This window comes from Cynocephalus volans, chromosome 10 (assembly GCF_027409185.1).
Source record: "Cynocephalus volans isolate mCynVol1 chromosome 10, mCynVol1.pri, whole genome shotgun sequence".
Taxonomy (NCBI): Eukaryota; Metazoa; Chordata; class Mammalia; order Dermoptera; family Cynocephalidae; genus Cynocephalus; species Cynocephalus volans.
In genome coordinates this window covers 43,141,983-43,156,509 of record NC_084469.1, presented here as the reverse complement: position 1 = coordinate 43,156,509, position 14,527 = coordinate 43,141,983, and the positions used below count along the sequence as shown (strand labels likewise).

General features: G+C 45.9%; 1 protein-coding gene across 7 annotated transcripts in view; it reads left to right on the top strand.

Moving 5' to 3' along the window:
- The window catches only part of DHRS7B (dehydrogenase/reductase 7B), a 66,130-nt gene that overhangs the window by 29,215 nt on the left and 22,388 nt on the right, over window positions 1–14,527 (top strand). For 2 of the 7 annotated variants that reach the window (XM_063111010.1, XM_063111011.1), the window contains 2 exons: window positions 8,929–9,107; window positions 14,153–14,262. In XM_063111010.1, coding sequence (XP_062967080.1) covers window positions 8,929–9,107; window positions 14,153–14,262 — 289 coding nt within the window. Of the gene's footprint in view, window positions 1–2,172; window positions 2,351–2,958; window positions 3,068–5,363; window positions 5,538–8,928; window positions 9,108–14,152; window positions 14,263–14,527 lie in introns of those variants that run through there. The other 5 variants (XM_063111009.1, XM_063111007.1, XM_063111008.1 and 2 more) reach the window with 5 other exon arrangements.

Below are 14,527 nucleotides of genomic sequence, written 5' to 3'. Positions count from 1 at the left end.
TGAATGAGCATAGGCAAATAAAACAATTTAGCAGGGCCCCAGTTTTCTCTGTAATCTGAGGGGATTGGATTAGATTATTTCCATGATTCGGTCTCATTCAACAAACATTTATGAAGTTCTCACCACATAGAAGGTAAGGAAGGCAGAGAATGAAAGCCCAGATCCTCTTCTCAGAGGACTGCCGTCTAGGGAGGGAGGTGCTGTGGAGGGAAATCGTCACGGTGCTTTGTGAACAGGGAGTGTGGTGAGGTGCAGAGGCTGCACTAACAAGCAAATGATGACACTGTCAGGGGGGGAGGTCAGGGTTGCTGGGAGGCTTGAAAGTCTTCAGGGGAGACATGATGCCCAAGAAGGACTTGCAGGTTGACAAGGAGTTATTAAGCCAACAGCAGGCAAGAACGAACCCCAGAGACCCAATTTCTCTTCTGCTTCCCAATTACCAAAGCTCTTAAATTGTTATTTATTATTTCTTGAGCATCCTTGGTACCATTTAAAACACAGGTTTAATCTACGTATTGAGTTAAATTTGAAAGGGATGGTTTTGGTACATTGTCAGGACACTGGGAGACAATTACTCTTTGAGTTTTTGTCAATTCTGTATATTTGAGTTCTTGAGTCTTTGTGCAGAACACTCTACTATACTTTAGTGAACTAAGTTCACTTTAAAGAGCACATCAGAAGCTAAAATTGGTTTTTGTTGTGCTTCTATTTCTGCTGCAGATCTTCCTGCATCTGCTCACTGTGAGGTGTTAATAATGAGTTCCCTTCCTTCTCCCACTCCGAATGCCCTCCATGAAGAAAATCCCGTGAAACATTACAGGGCATTTTAGTGGAGGGAAAAGCAATACGAATGACCAGATTACTATATGCTTAAAATAGCATTGGTCCTTCATCTATAGCAATTGCCTCATGATAATTAAATGTTTGTTTACTGATAGTTCTCTTCACTGCCATAGTCCATAAGCACTGTGACATCAGGGCCTGGATCTTGCTTATTTCACCAATGTAGCCCCAGCCCCACATCCTTAGTGGGTACTCAATAAATATTTATTGGCTGACTGAAAGAAGGAATCCTTGGAATGATCACCCTCATGAAATATAGAGGGCCTTATGTTTTAAGTAAATGGAACGTAATTGAAAAAGTACTGAATCAGAATTATTTCCGTCAACTATAGACGTTTCCTTCAGGTTTTTAGGCAAATGATCTGACCGCCCCATCACTTCCTTTCTCCCACCTGCTCTCAGCATGTTGTATATGTTAATGGACATTTCATTTGTTTATCTTGTTTATTGTTTGTCTCTCCCATTGCTATGTCATCTCCATGAGGGAAGTAATTTTTTTTTTTTTGTTCATTGCACCCCAGAGCCTGGAACAGTTAGCACACAGTAGGTGCTCAGTAATATTTGTCAAATGAATCTATACTACAGCAGATATATTAGATAAGTGTGCTCAATCTTGAATGCAAATATTGTGGATTGGTGTGCTTTATTCTTAAATTTCTGAAGCTGATGCCCGTATACAGTTCCTATTAGATACTCGGGTGTAGGCTCTAGCAGCTCCTTTAAACACACTGGTTTCCTGGCCTCATATTTACATTGAAACCTTGTTGGTCTTGTTATTGTTGTTATGTGTAATTTTTAAAGGTGAAAATCTTAGGTTTAGGAGTTGCAAACCAGCAGCAGCCCCTGGCCAGTTGCGTTTGTTTGCCAGCACAGCGGTTTGAATTGTGTTGACTTTGAATGAAATCTTCAGGCAAGGCTTGCACTTCCGACAGCCTACCACTCGATGTTGTTTTACGCTGATTGTTTCTTTCATTATCACAATTATAATCATTTAATTTTTGTGTTTCTTTGTTCGTTGTCAGTCTCCCCATGGAGGCTGTGAACTTCTTGAGGTCAGACAGCATGTCTACTTCATTCATTGCCATATACCCCAGTCCTAACCCAGGGCTTGGCAGGAGTTGAGAGGGTGAGCTTATAACGTCCAGGACCTCAGATGGTCCACAGGTGTGGATACAAAGAGGGTTGGTCTTTTTACTGAACATACTTAAACATGACTAATCCTGAAAGCTGCCAGCTTGGCTGCTGTTGCTCAGAACATTTCTGTAATCCTCTCTGGGAATTGCCTTTTTTCAGTCAGGTTATGAGTCAACAGCACATTTGTTCAGGATGCCCACATTTGCACAGTGCTCTCCAATGCATTTTCTCATTGGAGTGATCACCCTCATTTTGATATGAGGACACTTAGTCTCAGATAAAGAATAAATTTGCCTGTGTCAGTCCATGGCAGGGTGACCTTGAACTCTGCCACCCCATGCCGACTTGGTGCTTTTTCTGCTTCATCATCACAGTGAGTGCCTTGTCCAGTTTCTGACAAGGGGGTGCAGGGGGGTGTGGGTTGGGCCTCATGTGTTTTCTAGGAAAGAGGGTGAGATCATTCCAGCATCTTCCAATAATACTAAATTCACTTTAAAAAGCATATTAGGAACCAAAAAATTTTTAATGTGTGTTAGAGTATCTAGGTAGCTATAATAAGTGCTGTGTTTACAAACTGATAACCAAGACTTTGGGCCACAATCAACGGCCAGCATCCCATGCCGTGCTCTGCCTCCTTGGTGTCCTGGAGCTCAGGAACTCTTCTTGTGCAGCTGTGCTACAGGGGCAGGGACAGGGGCTGGGCTTTGGCACCTCTCTTCCCACCCTCCCTGGCCAGGGTTGCTGGGAAGCGTGTGCTTGGCGTCTTACTGGAGAGCAGAGCTCACTTCAGCATGGTTGCTCTTCCCAGGATTGAACACTCAGGATCCAGATCTGAAATATCTTCCTGCCCTTCCAGTTTTGTTTTTACCAATGCCAGCCTGCACTCCTTTAAACCAGGTGCCCTTAGGCTGGCATCCCAAAATACACCCTGCAGGCCACTCATCTGTGGCTTGTTCCAGCATTCCATGGAGGGCTTGCTGACCTGAAGGTGTCCTCTGGCCTCTGGTCTAAGTCAGTCCACCCCAGGTCAAAAGACCAGAGAAGACACTGGTACCAGGACCCACCTTTGGCAAAGTAGCTGCCATTTGAGGTAGGATATTGTTCTTTCTTTCCAGCTGAAGACAGCCTTGGCTGCTGCTTCTCAGATGCTTGAAAACAAAAGCAGCTTTACTGTTTTTACTTTCTGAAAATAGATATAAGTTTTCAGATATATTTTCAGATATGGGTCATAAGCATGACCCATAGCTTATGTCACCTTAAATGAATCAGCTGATTATAACTGGTTGTCAGTTAAGAAATTTAAGAGTAGATGTAGGTTTGTGGGAACGGATCTTAACTGCTCTTGGTGATACTAAGCCACTCCTTGTCGTATGATTTCAGTGTCCTGCCTTCCAGTTGGAACCCCTCTCTGCCCTTTAGCCTGATTTTCTTGTTACATGGCAAATTATTTCATGACTAATCATTCTTACAGACCTGAAATCATTCTTTTTTTAAACTTTGGAAGGTTTTCAGATCCCCTACTTTGATTCTCAGATGTGTCTGTTAATAGTTTAATTTCCATGTGTGGTTTCTGAGTAAATTCCAACAACCTATTTTTACTGATGATTCAGTTTTTTTTTTTTTTAATTGCTTGAGAGAAGGAGGGAATCTTAGGAACAACTTCCATCTGTGAAATGCAATAGAGAATTTTGGCCAAAGTACAAGGAATGGAAGAGATGACATAAAGGGTGACATTTCTGCTCAAGAGTTGATTTCTTGGTGGTAATCTCATTTCTTATTTGAGGTTCCTGAAGCGCTTTAAAAGAACCTCTCAGTGGAAAATAAGGGAGCAGCTGAATTCCAAAGTCACAGGGAGAACCCATGAACTCACTGGCTGCCTGGGCCCAAGAAACACTCACCCTTGAAGGGACTTTCCTGCCTTTACACTTTTTTTTAACTTGGGTCTGGAGTTCATTAATCTCGTGATGTCTGAAAACACAAGCAGACAGCCTTAGTGTGTGAACCCCTGAGCTCTCAACTCCTCATGCCAGTTTATGTGGCTCATTAGTGCAAGATCACACTTCATGTTTCTTACCTGTCAGTTAAGAGTGGACATCACCGTGAGTATACACATTACATCTTTAGGCAGTGTGTCCTGTACTTCTAGGTGATGCGTACTCTGTGGTTTCTTTCTGAGGGGGCATCACCTTCTTTCTTTTCTGACCTCACTCTCTCTCTCCGTGTACTTGTCCTGCTTTCTGCTATGGCTCATGGTGTCGCTGGGCAGGTTCTGTCTTTTCTTTCTTTAAGTTAATCTCCAAATGCTAGAAATCATGAGCAAGGTCTTTTTTCCCCTCCCTTTTTATACCATCAGTCTTGTCCTCCTAGTCCATGACTTGGCCATTGTGTTAGTCCATCTCAGTTGCTTATAACAAAACACCTTGGACTGGGGTACTTTATAAGGAAATGAAATTTATTTCTTACAGTTTCAGAGGCAGGGAAATCCAAAGTCTAGGGAACACATCTGGTGAGGGTCTTCTTTGGTAGTGGCTTTAGAGCAATGCAGGGGTCTCATATGGCAGAAAATGGCGGAGGGAGGAGAGAGAGAGAGAGAGAACTTCTCATGTGCTCTCCTTTTAAAGCCCTCAGAACCATGCCCCTGACCACCATTATTAATCTATTCACTGTGGCACAATCCTACAATCTAATCACCTCTTCAAGGCCCCACTTTTCAAATACCATAATAGGATTTCGCACCCTTAACAGCTACCATGGGGATTAAGTTTTGGGGGGACATTCAACCCAAGGCAGCCATATATCTAAAACTAGCATTTTGAAATAGCATCTAAAAATAAGCATTTTTGATAAAATGCATAACTTATAAACATGTTAATTTAAGTCCTTCTTATATGCCATTTTCAAAGAAAACAGGTCTCCCTTTGACTTTGCTTTGTATAGGAGATTTATTGTCTAATCTGGAAATGTGGCCAGCTGGGACACAATTCATTTTCTCCCCTTTGGAGCTGTCCCTTTTGCTGGGGAAAGGCCGCCAGCCACCACAGCACTGCAGTGGGGCTCTCTGTGTCTAGCTCTCATGGCCATCCTGACTGCCATGGGTGAGACAGGAATTGGCACAGCTATTTAAGAGCCCAGGGATGCTCATTGGTATGGCCCTGTTTATTGCAGACTGGAATAGAAGTTGGGAAGTCTTTAAGAATTTGAAAAACTCCTGGAAAGAATCAGAATTTCAAATATGGTCAGGAAAGTTATGCTAAATTTAAACCTGATTCTCAAATAAATGACTTGGTTTGGGGTGTCTTCCCACCATCATCATCCTGAGTTAGCTGGGGAGAGTTAACACTGAGTTTTAATTTATTTTGCATTCTGATTTTGTAATAACTTGCCAGATTGAATGCACGTGTGCGCTGTCCCCACAGAAAGCCAGCTCATGGGCGGAGGATGGATCCCATTAACCCTGCGCCATATTTGCCTCAGGCAAAGTGGTCCCCAGGGCTGGGAGACCAAGGCTGGCCAGCGATGTTCTGTCAGGTGCTCAAGGAATCCCAGAAGTGTACAAGACGGTGTGTAACTTTCTCTCTTTTCTTCATGTCATGGATTGCTGGTTTGAGTTTTAATTATATCACATGAAAATGCAGTTTGTTGGGAGCTTTAATTGTCTTCCATTGGGGGCCTTACTGGGCTGGTTTATTTTCATCCTGCTCCTCCCTGGATGTGAAAAAAGAGTTGAGGGACATTTCAGTACCTGTCTGCTTACTCCTTGCTGTGCGGCCTTAATGAGCACGTTTCTGACACAAAACTTGGGACACAGGATCCTGATGTCTTTGGACAGTTTTTTTTTTCTTCTGCTTGTTAATTTAATTAAACTAAAGGGTTTATGAAGGTATACAAATTAAACTGCATTGAACTCTATTTGAATGAGTTAACTTTATTTGGAAAGAACCAGTGTTCATAAACTGGGGACTCTTTCAACCTTGGAAATCTCATTGGCGTGACTCGAATTCCTGGGCCAGGAGCTTTGAGTTAGTCATGGATCATGATGCTGATGGCAGCTGTGTGCCCTGAGCACTTACCCGAGTCAGGGCTCATGCACACAGATTAATTCATCTAACCTAGTAACAAACCTGAGAATTGGATTCTCTCATACCCTCATCTTAGAGATGAGGACACTGAGGCCCAACAGTTAGGTTCCTTCCCCACCCAGGCCAAGTGACTGAGCCGGGGTGTGACCCCAGCCAGTCTGGCTCAAGGGTTCATCCTCATGACCCCTGCACTGCTGCTGCCTTACTGCAGTTAGTGTTTCTCAGGTGGTGTCTGGAACCTCTGAGTTTGGGGAGGCAACAGGCTGTGTGATTGGTGCTTGACCCCCACAGCCTTCGGTGGAGTTCTGGCTCAGCTCCAAGTTGTAGGTGTGAAATGTGGTGGACTCTGCAGAGTCGTCTGCAGGGTCCCATGGGAGGAGTGTGCAGAGTGATTTCTACCCAGTAGACCCAGAACTCCAAGAGGCTGGCCGCAGAGGCTGAGTCCTATCGTCCTTCCCTGAGCAGTGCCTCTACCCCTCTGCCACCCCACTGCTCATCCCGGGCATTGTCTAGGCCATAGGTCATTCTGGACAATGCAGGTGGTCCCACCTTGAGACCTGTCTGGTATATGGACCTTGGGTTGCAGTGAGAAAAAGCTTTTCCCAAACAGCTATCCAGCTTAGTTGAAATCTATTCCCCCTTGGGCTGGCCTGTGGCTCACTCGGGAGAGTGTGGTGCTGACAACACCAAGTCAAGGGTTAAGATCCCCTTACCGGTCATCTTTATTAAAAAAAAAAAAAAAAAAAGAAAGAAATCTATTCCCTCCACCCCAAATTTATTACATGACCGTTCTTGGCTATACTTACCTCCAGGCCTACCTGTGCTTTATGTCAATTGCTGTAATTTTCTGGTAAAGTTATATCAACAAACTGACAGTCATTCCTGCCACCCAGTAGTTACCCCTCCTGCCCCTGGGAAACCCTCTTACATCCCCATTTTTCAGAGACTGGACCCTGTGAAGGACCCCCGGCAGCACCTGTAGAACCCTGGAGTGGCACAGGCACTGGTGCCTGCTCTAAACCTTTATTTTGCACTTTCTGGGTGCCAGACAAAGGATCCTTGGATCCTGCATCTCCTTGGGACTCGGCATGGCCTATAGGCTGTAACACCTGGCTGAACTTCCTGTTGGGGGCAGGAGATGGTGCCAGTAATACCTGGGTGAAGAGCTTGGCACTTTAGATGCCACTTTAATTCCCAGTTCATCCAGTATAGGTTTGGCGCAGTGTAGGGTGAGGGAAGTGCACACAGTAGCCTAGAATTTTTCAGAAGTGGTCTAAGTGGCAGTTCATGGGAAACAGTCATTTTTATAGTCTAAAAATATTGTTAATTTTTTTATAGTGATCAAGAGTTTAGGTCTATTTGGAAAGCCTGATGAAAAATTAAATACTGAACTAGTTAACAGTTCAAGTTGGAGCAGAACCCTTTTATTTATTTACTTTATTATTATTATTTTTTCTGGCAGCTAGCCAGTATGGGGATCTGAATCCTTGACCTTGGTGTTATAATGGAGCAGAGCCCATTATAGGGGCAGGTTAACTTAGATCAGGACAGCCACACTGACCATGTACTCCAGGATCAAAGCAACTTAGTATGTTGGTGGATGCTGTTGGGAGTCTGCAGTGTTCCTGGCTTCACTCTGGCATCCACAGAGTTGCTGTCATCTTGGGAAAGGAAACAGAAATGTTTTTTTAAATATGTGGGGTTGAGGAAATGGTACATTTACTAGGTGGCTGAGGGTTTTAGATAGTTCTTCCCAAGTTGAGGAATAAAGTTTCAGGCTGGTTCACTAGAACTCTGTTCTTGGTTGCCAGCCTCTTCCTTCCTGAGAGGGATTACTGTGCTCATAACACGGCAGTCCTGGAGGTAGACTGGAGGGGGACCTCTTGTCTAATAGACTCTGGCTCACTTGTCAAGTGGCCTTGTGGGTCATTTCTTTCAAAGCAATGAACATGATGTTGCTCCTCACTAGCTCATCGTTGATTTTCCTATAACTCTGTGTCTCCTCTCAGCTGTTGCTTTAGGCACAGGGGCATGGGTGAGTGACAAGGAATCGGGGAGACTCAGGGGAAATAGGGAAATAAAGGGCCATTGTGGAAAAAAACAGATGCATTTCCTAAGAATTGACTGCACACTGTTGCACAAACATCCTTGTGGCCTCCTGATTTCATCTGGCCGACGGAGGCTCACTGGGGAATGCTAAGCAGGAACATGCCACATGCACAGCAGTGCAACATGCTTATCAGTCTGAGTCTGTACAGGCGCTTGGCACAGGGTAGCTCTGTCCTGCACTGATTTCCCTTTGGGTGTCTTTAAGACCCGTGGTCAGAAATTCGTCTGTGGCCATCGCGGATGCCTTCCATGGGCTGCCCCACTTGGAAATTTCCATCCCCCAAGCGTCTACTCGGAGGAGTATAAGAATTGGTATGATTTCCTTTTTCTTTTTCTTTTTTAAAAAATGGTCCTAGTTTCACAAATACTCAGGGACTGGAAATGATAAGGGCATTACTTAAGTTCCCCAAAACAGGTTTCCAAAGGAGAAACAGGTGGGTACTGATATGTCACCTCCTCCTGTAACACTCCTTGGGTAACTGAGTCCTAAGCTGAATGACAATCTCAGCTTGTTCTCTGAAGGTTGTCATGAGGCCTTTGGCTTTGCTGTCTGCTCATGTTAGTGCAGAGTGGGAGAAAACATGTTCCATGATGCTGAACTGCCAGCATAAAGTGCAGGGCCTGGAAAGGTATTTGCCTGGTCTCAGAGCTAAAGTCTGCAGAAGAGAGATGTGGGATTTGTATCAGACTAGCGGGGGAGCTTTGGCAAGTCAACTAAGTTCTTCTACTTTATCACTGGTTTATTTGGTTTTGGTTCTTCTAGGAAGAGTCTGCTGAAGGTGAGGGCCATGGACTTTATCACCTCTACAGCCATCCTGCCCCTGCTGTTTGGCTGCGTGGGCATCTTCAGCCTCTTCCGGCTGCTGCAGTGGATGCGCATGAAGACCTATCTGAGGAATGTGGTGGTGGTGATTACAGGCGCCACCTCAGGCCTGGGGAAAGGTGGGTCTGGCGGTGCTGTCGGGGATGGGGTAAGCCAGCCAGGGATGAGGGCTCGGCTGCACAGGGACCCCTAGCGCAGGTGCTTGACATGGCAGCAGGAGATGCAAACAAGAGAAGCAGGCCAGATGTCACTGTCCTTGGTCCGTATGGAAAAAGCAGGAGCTTAAGTGCAATGAGAAATGGCCCCCTGACTGTCAGCGTCAGCGTGGGGAGGCAAAAGCAAGTGACGAAGACTGTGACAAACTGGAGGCTGTGTGCCCCCTCGAAGAGGCAGCCGTACGCAGCAGCAGCTGCTTGTGAAGTAGGGGATTTATGTGAAATCCCAAGTTTCAAGTGTTTTTACCTCCATGAGGGCCAAGTGAAACAGGCCTTTTTCTGGATTCTGCTGGCACCCCCGGTTCATGGCCTGGCACGCACCTTCCCCATACCTTCTCTTCCTGGGGCTGGGCCTTGGCAGGGTTAGAGACAAGATAAGTTATGCCTCAGCTGTTCCTTAATCAGGTTCTGCAAAAGAGTTCCATTCAAGTTCAAGTAAACACCTTGAGCTTCTAAGTCCCAGGAATTATATGCTAGAGTCAGTCAAAACCCCCAACCCTCGTTCCTTTCCTGGAAGCCCATGTAGACAAGTGGCAGAACTCCCATCATTTTCCTTCCACACAAGTGTACTGACTTTGGCAGCCTGGCTGATGGGCAAATGCAGGCCTGTCTCTTGGAACCCCCTGCCCTCTATCCTCTACATCTGTACATGCACACAGCATGCCAGCCACACCTGAGTCAGTTCCATGGAGGAAGACTGGAAGTTCTTGTGGTAAACCCACCCGCTGCTGCACCTTTTGGTTGGTGATAGTACAGCGCTGACTGGGCATCTGCTCGGTTCAAGGCTCTCGGCTAAGTGCTAGGACAAACAGATGAAAGACAGGGTCCCTTCCTTCAAGGAGTTCACAGTCTCCTGGAGAAAGGCAAGGATTTTATCTGAGTACATTGTCATTTCAGTAATGGACGTTCCCAATTAGGCCTGGTAGGGGGAAGGCACATTTATATGTGCTGGCTTGTGCTAAGCATTTTTGCATGCATTATATCACTGAACTCTCACAGCTAAGATTCAGAGAAGGTGTGATTTGTCCTAGGACTTCCAGCCAGAAAGCTTAAAGCCAAGATTCAAATCCCTGTCTCTCTGACTCCAGAACTCACAGTCTTAAGCTTCACAGGGGTTGGGGGGAGTGGGGGGTGGTCAGGATGGCCATGTAAAAGGAAGGTGTGGACCAGTAGGAGGGCATTCCAGATGGGGCCTAGAGGTGTAAGCAGCATGGTCATACTGGGGGTTGTAAGCAGTTGGGTGCTGCACGAACACAAAGGAGCAGGGAACACAAAGGAGCAGATGGGGCCTTGTCTTTTGGGTAAGTGTCTTGCTGTCAGCCGGGGGAGACTGGGAAGGCTTTAGGAAGTGTGGATTCATTTGTATGCCATTGTAGATGTGAGTTGATGTCCCTGGAGGTAACACCACATCTGTCATTGGATATCCAGACCTTTGAAGGGACAGCTGCCTCCAGGCCGTTTGCCACTGGTCAGTCCTCTGGCCTTACTTGGCTACTATAAATAGGGTAATCAGCAGCCACTTCTCTTGATCTCAGAGAGAAGCATTTTTAAAAAGTCCTTGAATATTTGAGAGCCGGCTCAGGTGGAACAGTGAGTTGCAGGTGCCCCAATATGTGGATGATTGAGAAGGACATTGTCCTCTTTGTCATTTCCCGTATCCTCTCCTGACACCAACACTGTAAAGGGGAGAGAAAATGTAATCAAGAAAAACTAACCTGTCTACATATCAGTATACATTGTCGGACCTTTCCCAGATGCCAGCCACTCTGCTTATATTCTGCTCATTTAACATCTTAGGGAGAGGAGTCCCTCCATGCAGGCAAAGTAGGAACAGATTCTTCACTGGCTGTCTCAAGTACAAACACCCACTGTTGACGTGACCAAGGACGTGCTGCTGTTCCCTAGCTTTTGTGAGGAGGAACGTCCACGTTGTCCTCTGTGGCATAGAACAGTAGGACCATTGACTAAGGGAACAGAATGTTCTGGATGTCTCCTTCAGCCAGGCTGAACCATGGTTGTGCACAGCTATCTTGATTTGCAACCCAGGCATGCCGGCAGCACTGGAGAATCTTCTGCAGTTCTAGATAAATGGTACCTTGGAACTGTTTTCCTTTTTCCTTTGACCTTCCTGCCTCCTTGTATCAGCTTTTTCAAGAAATTAAAATGGAATCCATCCAATCAGTTGTTTTCATTTCTGTCATTCCCTACACAAACTTTAATTTCCTCCCTTTTGGCTTTGCTAGGAAGCAAAGCTTATGCAGAATTTAGGTGGTTATTTTCCAGAAGCTGTTTTGTCTACCAGCATGCCTCCCACCTTTGGTTCTGTGTGTCTACACTCTTTGGTGTCACCTCACAAAATGTCCTATGTATTGGTCAGGACAGGACAAAGTGGGATGAGGAAGCCAACAGGGCACAAGGTTCCTAATCTTTGGGAATGATTTAGTAAACCAGATGAGCAGTTCCAGCCTCAGGAATGCTGGCGTCTGGCTAGCAGTACAGCCCCACCCCACCTTCATTCCAGGAGGGCTTTGCTGCTCTGCTGAGAAGGCAGGCAGGGATGTGCAGCTGTAAGCACTCCACATGTATCAACTCATTTAAGTCCAGGGTGGGGAGAAACTGGCTGCAGCTCTCTTTGGGGTTTCTGCCCTTTGTTGGAATGAGCCAGTGAACAAACCAACCAAACCTCCTTCAGAGAAGATGGTGCAGCACATCTGAGAATGTATTGATTTAGTCTACTTATCTTGTCTTTCCAGAAAACTCTATCTGAGGGTGTACAGCAAGGTGCTGGCCTGGGCACGCCACATGAAAGCTGTAGGAGGATCTAAAGGAGAAGCTGTAGAGGTTTTGCACTGTGACACAGACATTGAAGAACCTTTTCTCTTTGACCTCTCAGGACCTGTCAGAAGGCAAAATTACAACAAATTTAGTTAAAGATCTCAATTGGCTTTATTGCGATTCTAGAATTGGGCAACATGTCATTCCACAGAATAAGTGTTCCAGTGAGACAGGCAGAGGAGGCTGGTTTTATAGACAGAGGAGGCTGAAGAACCAGAAACAAAGAACAGAAAGCAGATTGGTCATTTCAAAGTTACTTTTCTTATAAGGTGGCGGTAGGGAGACAGAACAATGGAAAAATAACTGATTATTTATTTAACATCAGGTTACCTCAGGCTGTCCTTTTTGTGTAAGGATTAAAGCAGAGAGAACTTCATTATCATGCCCATTGAAGATTTAAACTGGCCTATTTGGGAAATTGTCTGTTACCTCTCTCTACAGATTTCTGGGAAGGTCAGACCACAGCTTAGTTTAGGTTTGGTGACAGGGAACTTAGCAGGGATAACACCATTTTGATTTTTAGTGTGGTCTTTTGGGACCTAGTGCAGGAACTTAGTCCAAAATGATGGCCTCCGATAATTTTTATTTAAGAACCCTGAGTTCTGAAGGACACTGGCATTTCTTCTCCCCTCCTGTTTTGAATCCTTTTAAAAGCTTTGAAGAAGTTTGACACTTCCATGAGGGCATGCCATTCAGACAAGTATTACAATGCCCGAACCCTCTGACCTTCTCCCTTCCCAGCCCTGATCCCTCATCCCCTCTCAGCGTGGCTCCCACAGGTAAAATGGCCCTATAAGGGCAGGCTTGTCCCTTCCATGAGCCAGGGGGTGACCAGGATGCCACTTGTTCACCTGGGCCTCTAAGATCAATATGGAACCATGTGAGTGGCTCAGTGCCTGTATTGTGGTCAGCCAGGGTCCCTGAGGTGTCCTGTGCAGATCTGGTCTTGAGGGAGACTGGATCTCAGGTGAGTACAGGCAGGGTCTCTGTAATCCCACCCCATTTCCATTTTCACAGTCAGTCAGTTTTTAGAACATTTTTAAAAGGCGTATTAGAAATACAAAAACAAAACAAACTTCTGTAGTGCTTTTTATCTACCACTGTAATAAGTGATTACCTACTTTACCTCATTTAATGCCAGTTACCCCTGAATTAGGCATTATTTTTATCTGCATCTTAAAGAAGAGGAAAGTGAGAAACAAAAGTTATAACTTACCCAAGATTACAGAACCAGTGAGTTTAGGAGACAGAGTTGCCCACAGGAAGTCCAGCTCCAGTCCGTGCTCTTGACCACTGGGCTGTATTCTTCTAAAAAGCTGTGAGTTTTCAGAGCAGTGGACATTTAGGTAGGACAGGTTTGGGGGGAGGTTAAGCAGGAAGCAAGAGACATCGCTCTTTGCCCCCTCTCTCTGTCTTCCCAGAGAAAAACAAGCCCCTCCTTCCCTCCTCCCCCACCCAGTTCTGAGGGTTTCACCTTCTGCCTCCAGGTGGCATTTTGTCGGCCCCTTTCCCACTTTGTCCTATTAACAGACCCCTCCCCATTAGCCACAGGAGATTTACATGTGACTCTTGCTGGGCTAATCCTAGTGATGTTGCCCCGACCCAAGTCCTTCCCTGTGATTTGGACATCAGAGGTAAGAGGAGACTGTCCTGTGTGGCAGGGGAGTTGTGTCGATATGAGCTTAGAACTGTCTACAGTCCCATCTCATGGAGAAGCCGGCCCAAGGGGATGATGCAGAGAAAGGCCCTGCAGCATCTGAGAGGGTTCCCTGCCTGATTAATCTTGCCAAGCTTCCTCAGCTGAGAAAACAGGAAGATGTTCAGGGCTAAATAGGAGTGCTATGGAAAGTTCTGAGCATACTACTTAGCAAATCTGTCTGCACCTCCTGCTATCCTCCTGCCTGTGGATGTCTGTCATGGCACTGGAGGTGAGCTCTGCACTGGGCCCTAACTTCTAGCTCCAAGCTGGTCCACAGCAGGAGCCAACACACGTGTCAAGTGCATGAAGAAACAAACACATACATTGTAACACTGGGTGAATTTGAACTGAATTGCGTTGGAGAAAAATGGCATTGGATTTCCTCAGCTGTCAAAGTTCTTGTCTCTTCCTTTAGAATGTGCAAAAGTTTTCTACTCTGCGGGCTCTAAGCTGGTGCTCTGTGGCCGGAATGGGGAAGCCCTAGAAGAGCTCATCAGAGAACTCACTACTTCTCGTGCCACCAAGGTGAGCCCTGGGGTGTGGTTTCCTTGGGGAAGGGGTGCAGTCCATCTTCAGTAAGGCACCTGAGGAGATAGCGGCCCACTCCTGGGCTGCTGGACTACAGGACATCCACGTGGTCACACTGTCCCAGAGAAGGCAGCAGGTCTTCTTTACAGCAAGTTGGGCCTGTGGCCTGAGGAGGGAGAACTGTCCCACAGTTTGCATCCTCACGCCACCCCTGACTAGCACTCAGGTTGAGGAAGTTTCCTCTGGAGACTGCTGTCCCCCT